Source organism: Salmo trutta, chromosome 22 (genome assembly GCF_901001165.1).
Source record: "Salmo trutta chromosome 22, fSalTru1.1, whole genome shotgun sequence".
Classification (NCBI taxonomy): Eukaryota; Metazoa; Chordata; class Actinopteri; order Salmoniformes; family Salmonidae; genus Salmo; species Salmo trutta.
This window is the reverse complement of record NC_042978.1, coordinates 6,265,217-6,278,729: the sequence shown is the minus strand read 5'-3', so window position 1 is coordinate 6,278,729 and position 13,513 is coordinate 6,265,217. Positions and strand designations below refer to the sequence as shown.

General features: G+C 41.1%; 1 protein-coding gene across 5 annotated transcripts in view; it reads left to right on the top strand.

The window, feature by feature from the left end:
- The window catches only part of LOC115157962 (ubiquitin carboxyl-terminal hydrolase 13), a 66,629-nt gene that overhangs the window by 15,688 nt on the left and 37,428 nt on the right, over nt 1-13,513 (top strand). For 3 of the 5 annotated variants that reach the window (XR_003868590.1, XM_029706341.1, XM_029706338.1), the window contains exons 4-10: nt 971-1,092; nt 3,474-3,616; nt 11,195-11,379; nt 11,589-11,683; nt 11,887-12,092; nt 12,424-12,495; nt 12,875-12,980. Coding sequence is in view for 4 of the 5 variants with exons in the window: in XM_029706341.1 (XP_029562201.1) it covers nt 971-1,092; nt 3,474-3,616; nt 11,195-11,379; nt 11,589-11,683; nt 11,887-12,092; nt 12,424-12,495; nt 12,875-12,980 (929 nt within the window). In the remaining variant the exon portion in view is untranslated. The remainder of the gene's footprint in view (nt 1-970; nt 1,093-3,473; nt 3,617-11,194; nt 11,380-11,588; nt 11,684-11,886; nt 12,093-12,423; nt 12,496-12,874; nt 12,981-13,513) is intronic. The other 2 variants (XM_029706340.1, XM_029706339.1) reach the window with 2 other exon arrangements.

Here is a 13,513-nt window from a genome sequence, read left to right as displayed (position 1 = left end):
CAGTGGGAGATAATAATTAATTTGACTCAAAAGGTTCTGTCTGAGACGTCCCAAATACTGTACATGTGAGGTTTTGATTGGCCAGTTATGCGCTGATGAGTGTTCTCGGATAAAAGTAGATTTATCCCGGATGAAAGTAGATTTAATTAAATTAAATCTACTTTAATCCGAGAATACTCATCAGCGCATAACTGGCCAATCAAAACCTCACATGTACAGTATTTGGGACGTCTCAGACAGAGCCTTTTGTTTCAAATGAATTATGTTCCCCTTGCTTATCATGTTTTCCGATGCCATAGGTATCCTGTGATTTTATTTTCTTTGCATGCTGTGCTATTTTGTTCACCACAGGGTCGGGGACCTCCTATGTGTGACATTTTATTTATGGGCCTGATAATGAAGACGTCATTTAACTGTAAAAGTGTATTACCTTTTTGTGGGATGTCCACAACCAGGCATGTCTCCATCTGATTGTCAAATAAATCACTTCAAAAATAAGGTTCTGTGCAACACGTTTGTCCACTCCAAAATAATAACAGATTCTAAAACGGTGCACTTTGTACCTGCCATTTGATGAATGGAAAGAGAGGTCTATTAAAACACCAAAACGTGTAAGGATATTCAGCGATTAATATTCTACATTGATTGATCTGTCCGTGGGCGTCTCGGTCCCAGCTAGTCATCTCTGCCTTGGCAAATGTTTTGTGTTCACGTCGAACAGCACCACATTGGATAACCCACATGTCAGTTACCCTCTAACAAATTACCTGAGATCAGAAATGTATTAATCACCTGAAATGCCTACCATATTCTACCATATTCTATCATTTTTATTTGATCCTATCATGTCACTTTTATCCTATCTAGCCAAGACACATGCTTCGTGAAAGGCACAGGCTAATCAATGGTATAAATCATCACTAACTGTTTTATGGTAACTGAATGTCAATGTCTGCTTCCTTTCTTGAAGATTTAGAACTAAACGGTGATTTTAACGGAGATGAGTATGAGTGCGAAGACGAGGCCAAGCTCGTCATATTTCCAGACCACTTCGAGATCCCCTTACCAAATATTGAGGAGTTGCCTGCACTGGTCAGTGAGTGTGTGTGCCCGTGCCCTCTGTGTGCCATGCATTCTGGAGGGAAACGGCGGTTCACGCACCGTCCTTTGCCTTGAATATCATGTTTTCCGATGCCATAGGTATCCTGTGATTTTTTTTTTTTCTTTGCATGCTGTGTTATTTTGTTCACCACAGGGTCTTATGGTTGTGAAAGCCATTGTGTGCATGTACTGGTTATGACACCTACATAAGAGTGTCAACTCACATTTATTCAAATGAATTTTTCCCCTGCCAAGAAGTTTCCTTTCGTTTTGAAAGTTTTTTTTCTTAAATCCTTTGTTGTAATCGATTCTTTAGTCATGTTTTTTTTTCTTCTTCATTTTAATAACCTTATGACCCTGTCATGAAGCATTATGACCATCCTGTGTCACTTTACTTGAACTAAGAAAATAAACTTTATGACGCTGTCGAAGCATTATGACCATCATAAGCCTATTACGCACATTCCCTTGTATCAGTCATCAGTCAAAAAGAGGGTGTAGGCGCGCATATCTGACATCAATGTGTGCGCAATTACAATGATAATTTAATACGGTCAATAAAATAATAAAAAAATAAAAAAAGTATATGACAAAATGTACTGTTGACACAGGCTATGGTCTAATATAATGTTTTGAGTTTTGTGGGTTTTTACACTCATGTGGGTGTCATAACCTGCCATAAAATATGTCACAATAGGTCAAAATGTGTCAAGTGTTATGACCATATTATAACTGGTTATATCAGTTGCTATGGCATATTATGACATGGTATAACGCTGGGTGTCAAGTAAAGTGTTACCGATAAGTCAAATCAAAGGTTGAGTACACAGATTTGCAGATGTTATCACAAGTGCAGCGAAATGCTTGTTTCTAGCTCCAACAAAATAAACAATACTCACATAATCCAAATGTAATAAATGTCAGAGACCGTAATATAAATATACATATAATGTATATTCATTTACGCTGAGTATACCAAACATTAGGAATACCTTCCTAATATTGTTGCACCCCCCTGTTTTTCCCTCAGAACTGCCTCAATTTGTTGGGGCATGGAATGTACAAGGTGTCGAAAGCGTTCCACAGGGATGCTGGCCCATGTTGACAATGCTTCCCACAGTTGTCTAGTTGGCTGGATGTCCTTTGGGTGGTGGACTATTCTTAATACATACGGGACACTGTTGAGCGTGGAAAAACCCAGCAGCGTTGCAGTTCTTGACACAAACCGGTGTGCCTGGCACCTACTACTATACCATGTTCGAAGGCACTTCAATCTTCTGTCTTGCCCATTCACCCTCTGAAAACCTCACTTACACAATCCATGTCGCTTGCAATTGTTTCAAGGCTAAAAAATCCTTCTTTAACCAGTCTCCTCCCTTTCATCTACACTGATTTTGAAGTGGATTTAACAAGTGACATCGGTAAGGGATCATAGCTTTCACCTGATCAGTCTGTCATGTTTTGTACACTCAGTGTGTATATACAGTAATAGTGTCTAAAGACAGTATATGAATAGAAAAGGTGTGTACAGCAGTAGTTATTACAGTGGTACAATTGCAGAAGGGATTCCAGTGGTGCGAAGCAGGGTTGGGGTCAATTCCAGTCAGTTCAGGAGGTACACTGAAATTCCAATTTTCTTCAATGCTTTTCAATTTGCATCATTTTGAATTTGGTTTACTTGACTGAATTAACTGGAAAATAAATTGACCCCAAACCTGGTATGTATATGATTTAACCTGGTTGTGTTAGTCATGTATATAGTATAATGGGCAGGACTTCCTAACAGTAGCTTAGATAGTAGTATTGGTACTGTAATAACAATTTAGTCTGTCCAATTTCTATCTACATTATAATATGGATTTTGATGTAATAACTTCAACGAATAATGTAATAACATGATTAATAAAAATATTTTACACACCTGATAATGTAATAGCCACCGGAAAATGTAATAAGTTATTACTATATCTGGGGGAAACTATTACATTATCAATCAACTGTTTTAATACGTTTTCTGGAGATTTACTACGTTATCCATTAGTTACATTATATAAAAAAAACACGTATTACATGATTTAAAAGTGACATTTATTTGGCGTTGTTACGTTATCCCCTGTTACAGGCTTACTCCCCTACCAGTAACGGTGAAAGACAAATCAGCGAGACATTACCATGATACTCTATATTATTAACAAAGTTTCAGAAACATATCCTGTCTCTTATCCTCACTGATCTAACTGGGATCAGGTTATATATTCTCCTGTATGCACCACAGTCCTAGACCTGTGACTAGTCCCAGTCTTATTATGTCAGTGATTCACATCTCCCCAGTCAGTAGATCTAATGCCTCCTGTGTGTCCCGTGACTCCCAGGTGACAATAGCCTGCGATGCCGTGCTCAACGCTGCGTCAGCCTACAAAAAACAGGAGCCCGACTCCTGGGACGATGAGATCCAGGTTTCCAAACATGCCAGGAGTCTCCGACAGCAGGACAACGGCGTGAAGATCCCACCCAGGTAACGAATTGCCTACTGATTGGGCTGACAGCTTTTATGCAATAATGTAGAAACGCCAATATGGTGGACGGTGGCTTCAGAACAATGTCCCCGTCAGCCATCTGTAGAATATGTATGTCTGGTGTCATTTTGTGTTTCTTGTGTTGCTGCTAGTTTGTGGGTCCTCTGGTGTTTCTGGTGTGGTTTAGGGGGTCCTTCTGAGTTACTTAATGCAGGGGTTCTCAAACTCTTTGGGTCCGTCTACCACTTTTGTGATAGCAAATTCATCAGGGACCCCTTCATAATCGGAACAACCGAAGTGATATAGAAAATAGCATACAAGGAGTTTTACTATGGCCGGATGAACCAAGTCTCTGTCCCTGGGAAGGAACATTTTTAAAGGCATCGGAGAGAGAATTTTGCGGTTTTCAAGCGAATTAAACTTATTTATATAGCCCTTCTTACATCAGCTGATATCTCAAAGTGCTGTACAGAAATCCAGCTTAAAACCCCAAACAGCAAGCAATGCAGGTGTAGAAGCACGGTGGCTAGGAAAAACTCCCTAGAAAGGCCAAAATCTAGGAAGAAACCTAGAGAAGAACCAGGCTATGAGGGGGTGGCCAGTCCTCTTCTGGCTGTGCCGGGTGGAGATTATAACAGAACATGGCCAAGATGTTCATAAATGACCAGCATGGTCAAATAATAATAATCACAGTAGTCGAGGGTGCAACAAGTCAGCACTTTCAGGCTTTTCATAGCCGATCATTGAGAGTATCTCTCCTGCTGTCTCTAGAGAGAGTTGAACACAGCAGGTCTGGTGGACTGGGGACAGCAAGGAGTCATCATTCCAGGTAGTCCTGAGGCATGGTCGTAGGGCTGAGACGCATTAAATACTGGAGGCTGAGACAGGATTGGTCAGGAGACACTGTGGCCCCATCCGATGATACCCCCAGACAGGGCCAAACAGGCAGGATATAACCCCACCCACTTTGCCAAAGCACAGCCCCCACACCACTAGAGGGATATCTTCAACCACCAACTTACCATCCTGTGACAAGGCCGAGTATAGCCCACAAAGATCTCCGCCACGGCACAACCCAAGGGGGGGCGCCAACCCAGACAGCAAGACCACGTCAGTGACTCAACCCACTCAAGTGACGCACCCCTCCTAGGGACGGCATGGAAGAGCACCAGTAAGCCAGTGACTCAGCCCCCGGAATAGGGTTAGAGGCAGAGAATCCCAGTGGAGAGAGGGGAACCGGCCAGGCAGAGACAGCAAGGGCGGTTCGTTGCTCCAGAGCCTTTCCGTTCACCTTCACACTCCTGGGCCAGACTACACTCAATCATAGGACCTACTGAAGAGATATGTCTTCAGTAAAGACTTAAAGGTTGAGACCGAGTCTGCGTCTCTCACATGGGTAGGCAGACCATTCCATAAAAACGGAGCTCTGTAGGAGAAAGCCCTGCCTCCAGCTGTTTGCTTATAAATTCTAGGGACAATTAGGAGGCCTGCGTCTTGTGACCGTAGCGTACGTGTAGGTATGTACGGCAGGACCAAATCGGAAAGATAGGTAGGAGCAAGCCCATGTAATGCTTTGTAGGTTAGCAGTAAAACCTTGAAATCAGCCCTTGCCTTAACAGGGAGCCAGTGTAGGGAGACTACCACTGGAGTAATATGATCACATTTTTTGGTTCTAGTCAGGATTCTAGCAGCCGTATTTGAAGTTTATTTAGTGCTTTTTCCGGGTAGCCGGAAAGTAGAGCATTGCTGTAGTCCAACCTGGAAGTAACAAAAGCATGGATTAATTATTCTGCATAATTTTTGGACAGAAAGTTTCAGATTTTTGCAATGTTACGTAGATGGAAAAAAGCTGTCCTTGAAACAGTCTTGATATGTTCGTCAAAAGAGAGATCAGGGTCCAGAGTAACGCCGAGGTCCTTCAGTTTTATTTGAGATGACTGTACAACGATGACTGTAATTGTCAGATTCAACAGAAGAGCTTTGTTTCTTGGGACCTAGAACAAGCATCTCTGTTTTGTCCGAGTTTAAAAGTAGAATCTTTGCAGCCATCCACTTCCTTATGTCTGACACACATGTTTCATTGAAGTGTACAGCTGTGTGTCATCCGCATAGCAGTGAAATTTAACATTATGTTTTCAAGTGACATCCCCAAGAGGTAAAATATATAGTGAAAACAATAGTGGTCTTAAAACGGAATCTTGAGGAACACTGAAATTTACAGTTGATTTGTCAAACCATTCACAGAGACAAACTGAGATCTTTCCGACAGATAAGATCTAAACCAGGCCAGAACTTGTCCGTGTAGACCAATTTGGGTTTCCAATCTCTCCAAAAGAATGTGGTGATCGACGGTATCAAAAGCAGCACTAAGGTCTAGGAGCACGAGGACAGATGCAGAGCCTCGGTCTGATGCCATTAAAAGGTCATTTACCACCTTCACAAGTGTAGTCTCAGTGCTATGATGGGGTGTAAAACCAGACTGAAGTGTTTCGTATACATTGTTTGTCTTCAGGAAGGCAGTGAGTTGCTGCGCTAGAAAATAAAGGAAAGCCGCACACTCTAAGAGCTCAGATGCAAAAAACGTTTCGACAGCTAAGCTGTCTTCATCAGGGTATCATCACAAACACTGAGAGATGAGTCATTTATATAGTGTCAAGAGACACACAGGTGTTTGTAATCATGGCCAAGTATGGCCTAATATCATTGGTTAACTGAAATATAAAAAAAATGGTATACAAGGAACATACAAAAAGACAAACAAATGGATAACATATGATCATAGCATTTGTAGTCTAAAAAGTATTTAACAAACAATTACAATGGCAAAATCACAATAATCACAAGAATGGCTTCAGATCAAAGTCTATGTTGAGACCGAAGGGAGCAAGTGTCTTTAAATTAAAGATCCAGGCAGCCTCTCGTTTTAACAATAAATTATCAAGGTCACCCCCTCTCCTCGGGAGGGTGACATGTTCGATGCCAATATAACGCAGAGACGAAATCGAATGGCCTGCCTCCAAAAAGTGGGCCGCAACTGGGTAAGTCAGGTTTTTGCACCTAATGGTGCTACGGTGCTCTGAGATACGTACTTTTAATTCACGCTTTGTTTTACCCACATAATTTTTACCACAGGGACAAGTTATAAGGTAAATAACTGACTTAGTGGAACACGTAATAACACCTTTAATTGGGATAGATTTCCCTGTTTGGGGGTGTTTGAAGGATCTACATTTGTAAGTGCCATTGCATTGAGCACAGCCATTACACTTGTAATTTCCATCCAGTATGGGCGCAAATAGGCGTTGTTCAGGAATATCTTGGGCTGGTAAATCAGAGTGTACCAATTGGTCTCTGAGATTTCTGCCCCGCGAGAATACGACCAGGGGAAGATCAGAAAACACATTACCAAGACTATCATCGTATTTCAGAATGTGCCAATGTTTGTGAACGATTCCTTTAATTTGTTCAGAGCACTTTGAATAGCGGGTAGTAAGAACGCATGAATGCGTCTTTTTGCGAGACTGACCTTGAAAAAGGTCATGTCTCGTTTTGTTTTGAATTTTCTCAATGGCAATATTAATCTGATCATTGTTGTACCCCCTCTCCTTGAACTTATCCTGAGTCTCAGCCATATTTCTGTCGAAATCTGATTGTTTAATGCAAATTCTTTTGATTCGACAGAATTGGCTGTAGGGCAAACTATTTTTCAAGGGAAGTGGGTGACAACTGTCAGCCCTCAACAAACTGTTACGATCAGTAGGTTTCCTGTAAAGATCAGTGTATAAAACATTATCTTCACACAAGATCAGAAGATCAAGAAAACTGATTTGACGTGTATCAGATTGCATAGTAAATCTCAAATGTTCAGAACAGGAGTTAAGAAAAGCATAAAACGACTGGAGCAGTTCTGCGCAACAGCTTTTTCAAAAAACTTTGAGAGGAAAGGAAGATTCGATATAGGGCGATTTATTTTATATTTTTTTTATTTTTAATTTTTTAAAATTTACTTTAACAAAAATATTTTCTTTGTCAAGTTTTGGCTTTTTCAAGAGAGGCTTTATTACTGCCACTTTTAGTGAGTTTGGTACACATCCGGTGGATAGAGAGCTGTTTATTATGTTCAACATAGGAGGGCCAAGCACAGGAAGCAACTCTTTCAGTAGTTTAGTTGGAATAGGGTCCAGTATGCAGCTTGAAGGTTTAGAGCCCATGATTATTTTCATCATTGTGTCAAGAGATCTAGGACTAAAACACTTTAGTGTCTCCCTTGGTCCTAGGTCCTGGCAGAGTTGTGCAGACTCAGGACAACGGAGCTTTGGAGGAATACGCAGATTTAAAGAGGAGTCCGTAATTTGCTTTCTAATGATCATTAACTTTTCCTCAAAGAAGTTCATTAATTTATTACTGCTGAAGTGAAAGCCGTCCTCTCTTGGGGAATGCTGCTTTTTAGTTAGCTTTGCGACAGTATCAAAAATAAATTTCGGATTGTTCTTATTTTCCTAATTAAGTTGGAAAAATAGGATGATCGAGCAGCAGTGTGGGCTCTTCGATACTGCACATTACTGTCTTTCCAAGCTAGTTGGAAGACTTCCAGTTTGGTGTGGCGCCATTTTCGTTCCAATTTTCTGGAAGCTTGCTTCAGAGCTCGTATATTTTCTGTATACCAGGGAGCTAGTTTCTTATGACAAATGTTTTTAGGGGTGCAACTGCATCCCTAAATTTTGTCATGTGGCAGAGAGATGTTTGGTTGCAGCTTTAAAGCTAATATCCTGCAATACTACACATTTTGCCATGAGGCACTGGCCCAGTGCAGTCAAAAACGTGATTTTCTGTGTTTTATATAGATGGAGTATACAAAAGATTATGAACACCTGCTCTTTCCATGACTAGGTGAATCCAGGTGAAAGCTATGATCCCTTATTGATGTCACTTGTTAAATCCATTTCAATAAGTTTATGAGAAGGGGAGGAGACAGGTTAAATAAGGATTTTTAAGCCTTGAGATAATTGAGACATGGATTGTCTGTGTGCCATTCCGAGAGTGAATTGGCAAGACAAAATAATCTAAGTGCCTTTGAATGGGGTATGGTAGTAGCTGCCAGGCACACGGGTTTGAGTGTGTCAAGCACTGCAACGCTGCTGGATTGTTCACGCTTAATAGTTTCCCCTGTGTATCAAGAAGGGTCCACCACCCAAAGGACATCTCGCCTACTTGACACAACTGTGGGAAGCACTGGAGTCAACATGGGCCAACAGCATCCCTGTGAAACGCTTTCGACGCCTTGTAGAGTCCATGCCCCGACGAATTGAGGTGCAAAAGCCAGGGGTGCAACTCAATATTGGGAAGGTGTTCCTAATGTTTGGTATAGTGTGGAAATATATACCAAGTGAGGTTGGAATAATATTGTGAAAATGATAATGCCCTTACAGCGTAAGAGCTGTTTAAAAAGACTGCCTGAAAATTTAGCCTGTTTTGGTGACATCACCAGAGGGTAAGAGTTCCAAACCTCTGCCAATAACGGCTTGTTTTCAGTTTTCCCGTCCCCACTCAGTCCACTCCCAGACACTCCTACCAAAATGATTTCTTGAGGAATTGCTCTTTTTATGAAGCAATTTTTGTTTATTTTAGAACATTTTATAAAAAATATTCACAGAAAGGTACTGAGTTGTTACCCAGAAATGATTTTATACTGAACACAAATATAACTGGAACATACAACAATTTCAACAAATTTACTGAGTTACAGTTCATTTAAGGAAATCAGTCAATTGAAATAAATGAATTATTGATGCTAATCTATGGATTACACATGACTAGGCAGGGGTAGGCCTGGGAGGGCATAGGCCCACCCACTTAGGAGCCAGGCCCACCAACTCAAAATGAGCTTTTCCCCACAAAAGGGCTTTATTACAGACAAGTATACTCCTCAGTTTCGTCAGCTGTACGGGTGGCTGGTCTCAGACGATCCCACAGGGGAAGCAGCTGGATGTGGACGTCCTGCGTGGTTACACATGGTCTGCGGTTGTGAGGCCGGTTGGACGTACTACCAAATTCTCTAAAACGACGTTGGAGGAGGCTTATGGTAGAGAATTAAACATTCAATTATTTGGCAGCAGATCTGGTGGACATTCCTGCAGTCAGCATACCAATTGCACGCTTCCTCAAAACTTCAGACATCTGTGGCACTGCACATTTTTTGTGGCCTTTTATTCTCCCCGGCACAAGGTGCACCTATGTAATGATCATGCGGTTTAATCAACTTCTTGATATACTGCACCTTTTCAGGTGGATGAATTATCTTGACAAAGTATAAATGCTCACTAACAGGGATGTAAACAAATTTGTGCACCAAATTTGAGAGAAATAAGCTTTTTGTGCCAATGGAAAATTTATGGGATCTTTTATTTCAGCTCATGAAACATGGGACCAACACTTTACATTTTGCGTTTATATTTTTGTTAAGTAAAGATAAAAAATGGCTGCGTTGGACCTTTTTAACAACTTGAATTACAGTGCATTTATGTAAAAAAATGTTTTATTGGGGTGGGGAACACAGGAGGTATTGAGTTAAATTATATATTTTTCATGCAGTACTGTGGATACCAATATCCCTGTGAGCCTCCCAGGCCCATGTTGCCCAGGATTAATGTAAATTGTAAATTAATATTACATTGTATTGCACCCTCTTAACTTATTCCACGGATCCCAAAATGTGTTTAATATGCATTAAAACAATTAAATGTCATTTGTGTTTTTTTATTTTTTATAAATATTTTCAGGTCTGGCCGCGGAACCCCTGCAGTACCTCCGCGGAGCCCACTTTGAGAACAATTGACTTAATTTACTTGCACGTCCCTCCACTTTACTTGTGGGATTCTGCCCCCATATATCTCTCCTGGTTGAATATTCCCAAGGTCAGATCACATAGGCCTACATACGCAGAAAGCATATGCTCTCTTTCAGATGTATTATACTGGCATGGTTGTCATAGGTAGACTTCTCAGCAACTGGTCAATCAATTTCCTGTGCTAAGGATGGGAATTATGAACGGTAGCGAATTTAGATTGGTTCGAATGTGGCTGGGTCACTCTGTAGATGAGACGGAAGGTTACCACACTAAATATAACCCCAAGCAGACACCCATGTGCAGCTGCATCAACTCTGTCACTCTTTGAGGTGCACAAAACATGATGGGACACACCAGAGCACTTGGATTAACTTGGCCGACCCATTTCTCAGCAACTCTCCAATCAGGTCTTTTCTTAGGTGTCTGAAGCCAAGTTACTCTGTAACGTTGCAGTGCCTTTTGCCTGACATGGAAGTTACTCCTATTATTTAGCATTAAGAAGCACTAGCGTTAAGAAGTGCTTTATAATGAGAAACGTTAAAAACACACAAGACTGTCCTACCCTTTTTATTGAACATAATTCAGGTCAACAAATGAACCCCAATGAGAGAGAATGCTTTTCGGACATTCTTGCCATTTTGTCCTGCAAGGAAAAACGACACTGAAAGAAATGTATAAGAGCAACATGTGATATGACTCAATGTTTCCCCCCTGTCCCCTCTCTTCTCAGTGGATGGAAATGTCAGAAGTGTGAGATGAAAGAGAACCTGTGGTTGAACCTGTCAGACGGAGCAGTGCTTTGTGGGAAGTGGTTCTTTGATGGTGCCGGAGGAAACGGCCACGCCTTGGACCACTTCAAAGACACTAACTTTCCCTTGGCAGTCAAGCTGGACAACCTCACCCCAGACATAGCAGGTCAGTGACACATATTGGTGAGAAAAGAAAACTTGGCCCGATTTCAGTGTTTTTAATTCTTCCATTAGTATAAAGCAGACTGCCCCTACTAAACTGTCCCTTGTGTTGTGTATAAACTGATCATAAACCTACGTCAATTTGTTGTTTGTGAAGTTACGAGTAGCAGTTAACTTGTAACTAGGTTTAACTGTTTTGATTTTCTCTCTCAGATATTTATTCGTTTGATGAAGAAGAAGCCGTCCTGGACCCGCAAATATCCGAACACTTGCAACACTTTGGAATAGACATTATACAGATTCAGCGGGTACGTCTTGCCGTCATTGTAGGAATACAATTTGTGATTTTCAACAACTACTGTCTGTCAATGTCACCAAAAGTAACCTATTTCAAACAGCCATTTCCATTTCACATAGAATGTGGACCTAGAATAATATCAACCATCTCTGGGTATGGCTGGACCCCCGTTTTGAATGGGGACTCCCTCCTTTTATTCCATTGATTGAATAGAATGGAACGGATAACGGCCACCACAACACAGACAACACAAACAACGTGCGGCCGCGAGTCAGCGAGTGGGAGGTGATCCAGGAGTCGGGCATGAAGCTGAAGGCAGTGTACGGCTCGGGTTTCACGGGCATCAAGAACCTGGGCAACAGCTGCTACCTGGGCACCATCATGCAGGTCCTCTTCAGCATCCCTGAGTTCCAGAGGGCGTAAGTATCACCAGCAGCTGGGATGGTGTGGGAGAGGGATAGAGGGAGATCGAGAGCGAGGCCTCCAGAATGGACCGGAATGAAATAGTAAATCAGGACGTTGGGTGTGGGGTTCTAGGGTGGTCGTCATGTTTCGCCCTCATACAACACCGATAAAGATGACTATGAAAGAAAAGTGACTTTACCTAAAGGTCTTATTACATGTTTTGTACACATCTATTGGATAATAGTTGCACAACAATACCTACTGTACTGTAAGTGGCAGGTTTATACAAGTGGATGAATGTAGTGTTCAATCTCATATTGTATGATGTCTGTTTTTAATCTCTAGGTATGTTGGAAATCTACAGAGGATATATGACTACTCACCTCTTGACCCCAGCACAGACTTCAGCACACAAATGTAAGTCAATACACAGTTAAATAATGTAGTTATCATGTTTATGACCCTCACCATGTTGATTTGATTTTGCTCGTCACATAAATCAGCAAGTTGTTTACCACTGGTGTTGCCCAATCTCTTTTGTTCTTAGTAGCTGTTAGTAGTTTGAGTAGGTGTTACAATGCAAGCATGTGTAGTGGGTCATATGTGTTTGTCAGTTTGGTCAATAATTTAATTTATTTCCTTTTTTGTTTGTATGTTGATGGTGGGGATGGTGTTGGCAAAGAGCTTTTCTTAGTCAAGTTTGAACAGCTACTGTATTACAATGCTAGCTTGTGTAATAGGACAGGACATATTGGTTTGTCACTAATCCATTGGTTTGTTTTTGTTTATCCACCAGGGCTAAACTGGGCCACGGACTCCTCTCAGGCCTGTACTCCAAACCACCAATGAAATCCGAGCTCATTGAACAGGTGATGAAAGAAGAATACAAGGTATTAGACTGGGTACGTCCAGCTCGATATCTGGTTATAATGTGAGCATGCAAAATTACAGACTGACAAATGCCAATTTCTAGAATGTATTTGTTTTGTGGTTTCCAGATAAGTAGGCGAAAGAGCTGTGGTTAACTGTGTACTGTACTTTTCCTCTCCAGTCATTATTCAGCCGCTAGTTTTTTAAACTTCTAGTAATGTAAGTGTAATATAATGAGGAGTCTGCATTCAGGTCAAAACAGAATGTTATTGGTTTCCAAGCGTCCTCATTACACGAACAAGCAAAAATAAGTCTATGCTGGTAGTGTGAACAATGCGTAAGCATTTGTAAAAATATCTTTCTCCTGAACGTTTGTTCTGCTCGGTCTTCATTACTTTTTCCTCTGTTCACGTTTCTTGATATACAAAAATAAGCTGAGGAATAGTCGCTACAAAAAATCCCAGACACATGGAATCATGATGAGTATGAACTCTGCATCTAAGACACAATGAGCACGGTTATGGACACAATAATACGATTATTGTGGCTGGTCTGATTAATATAA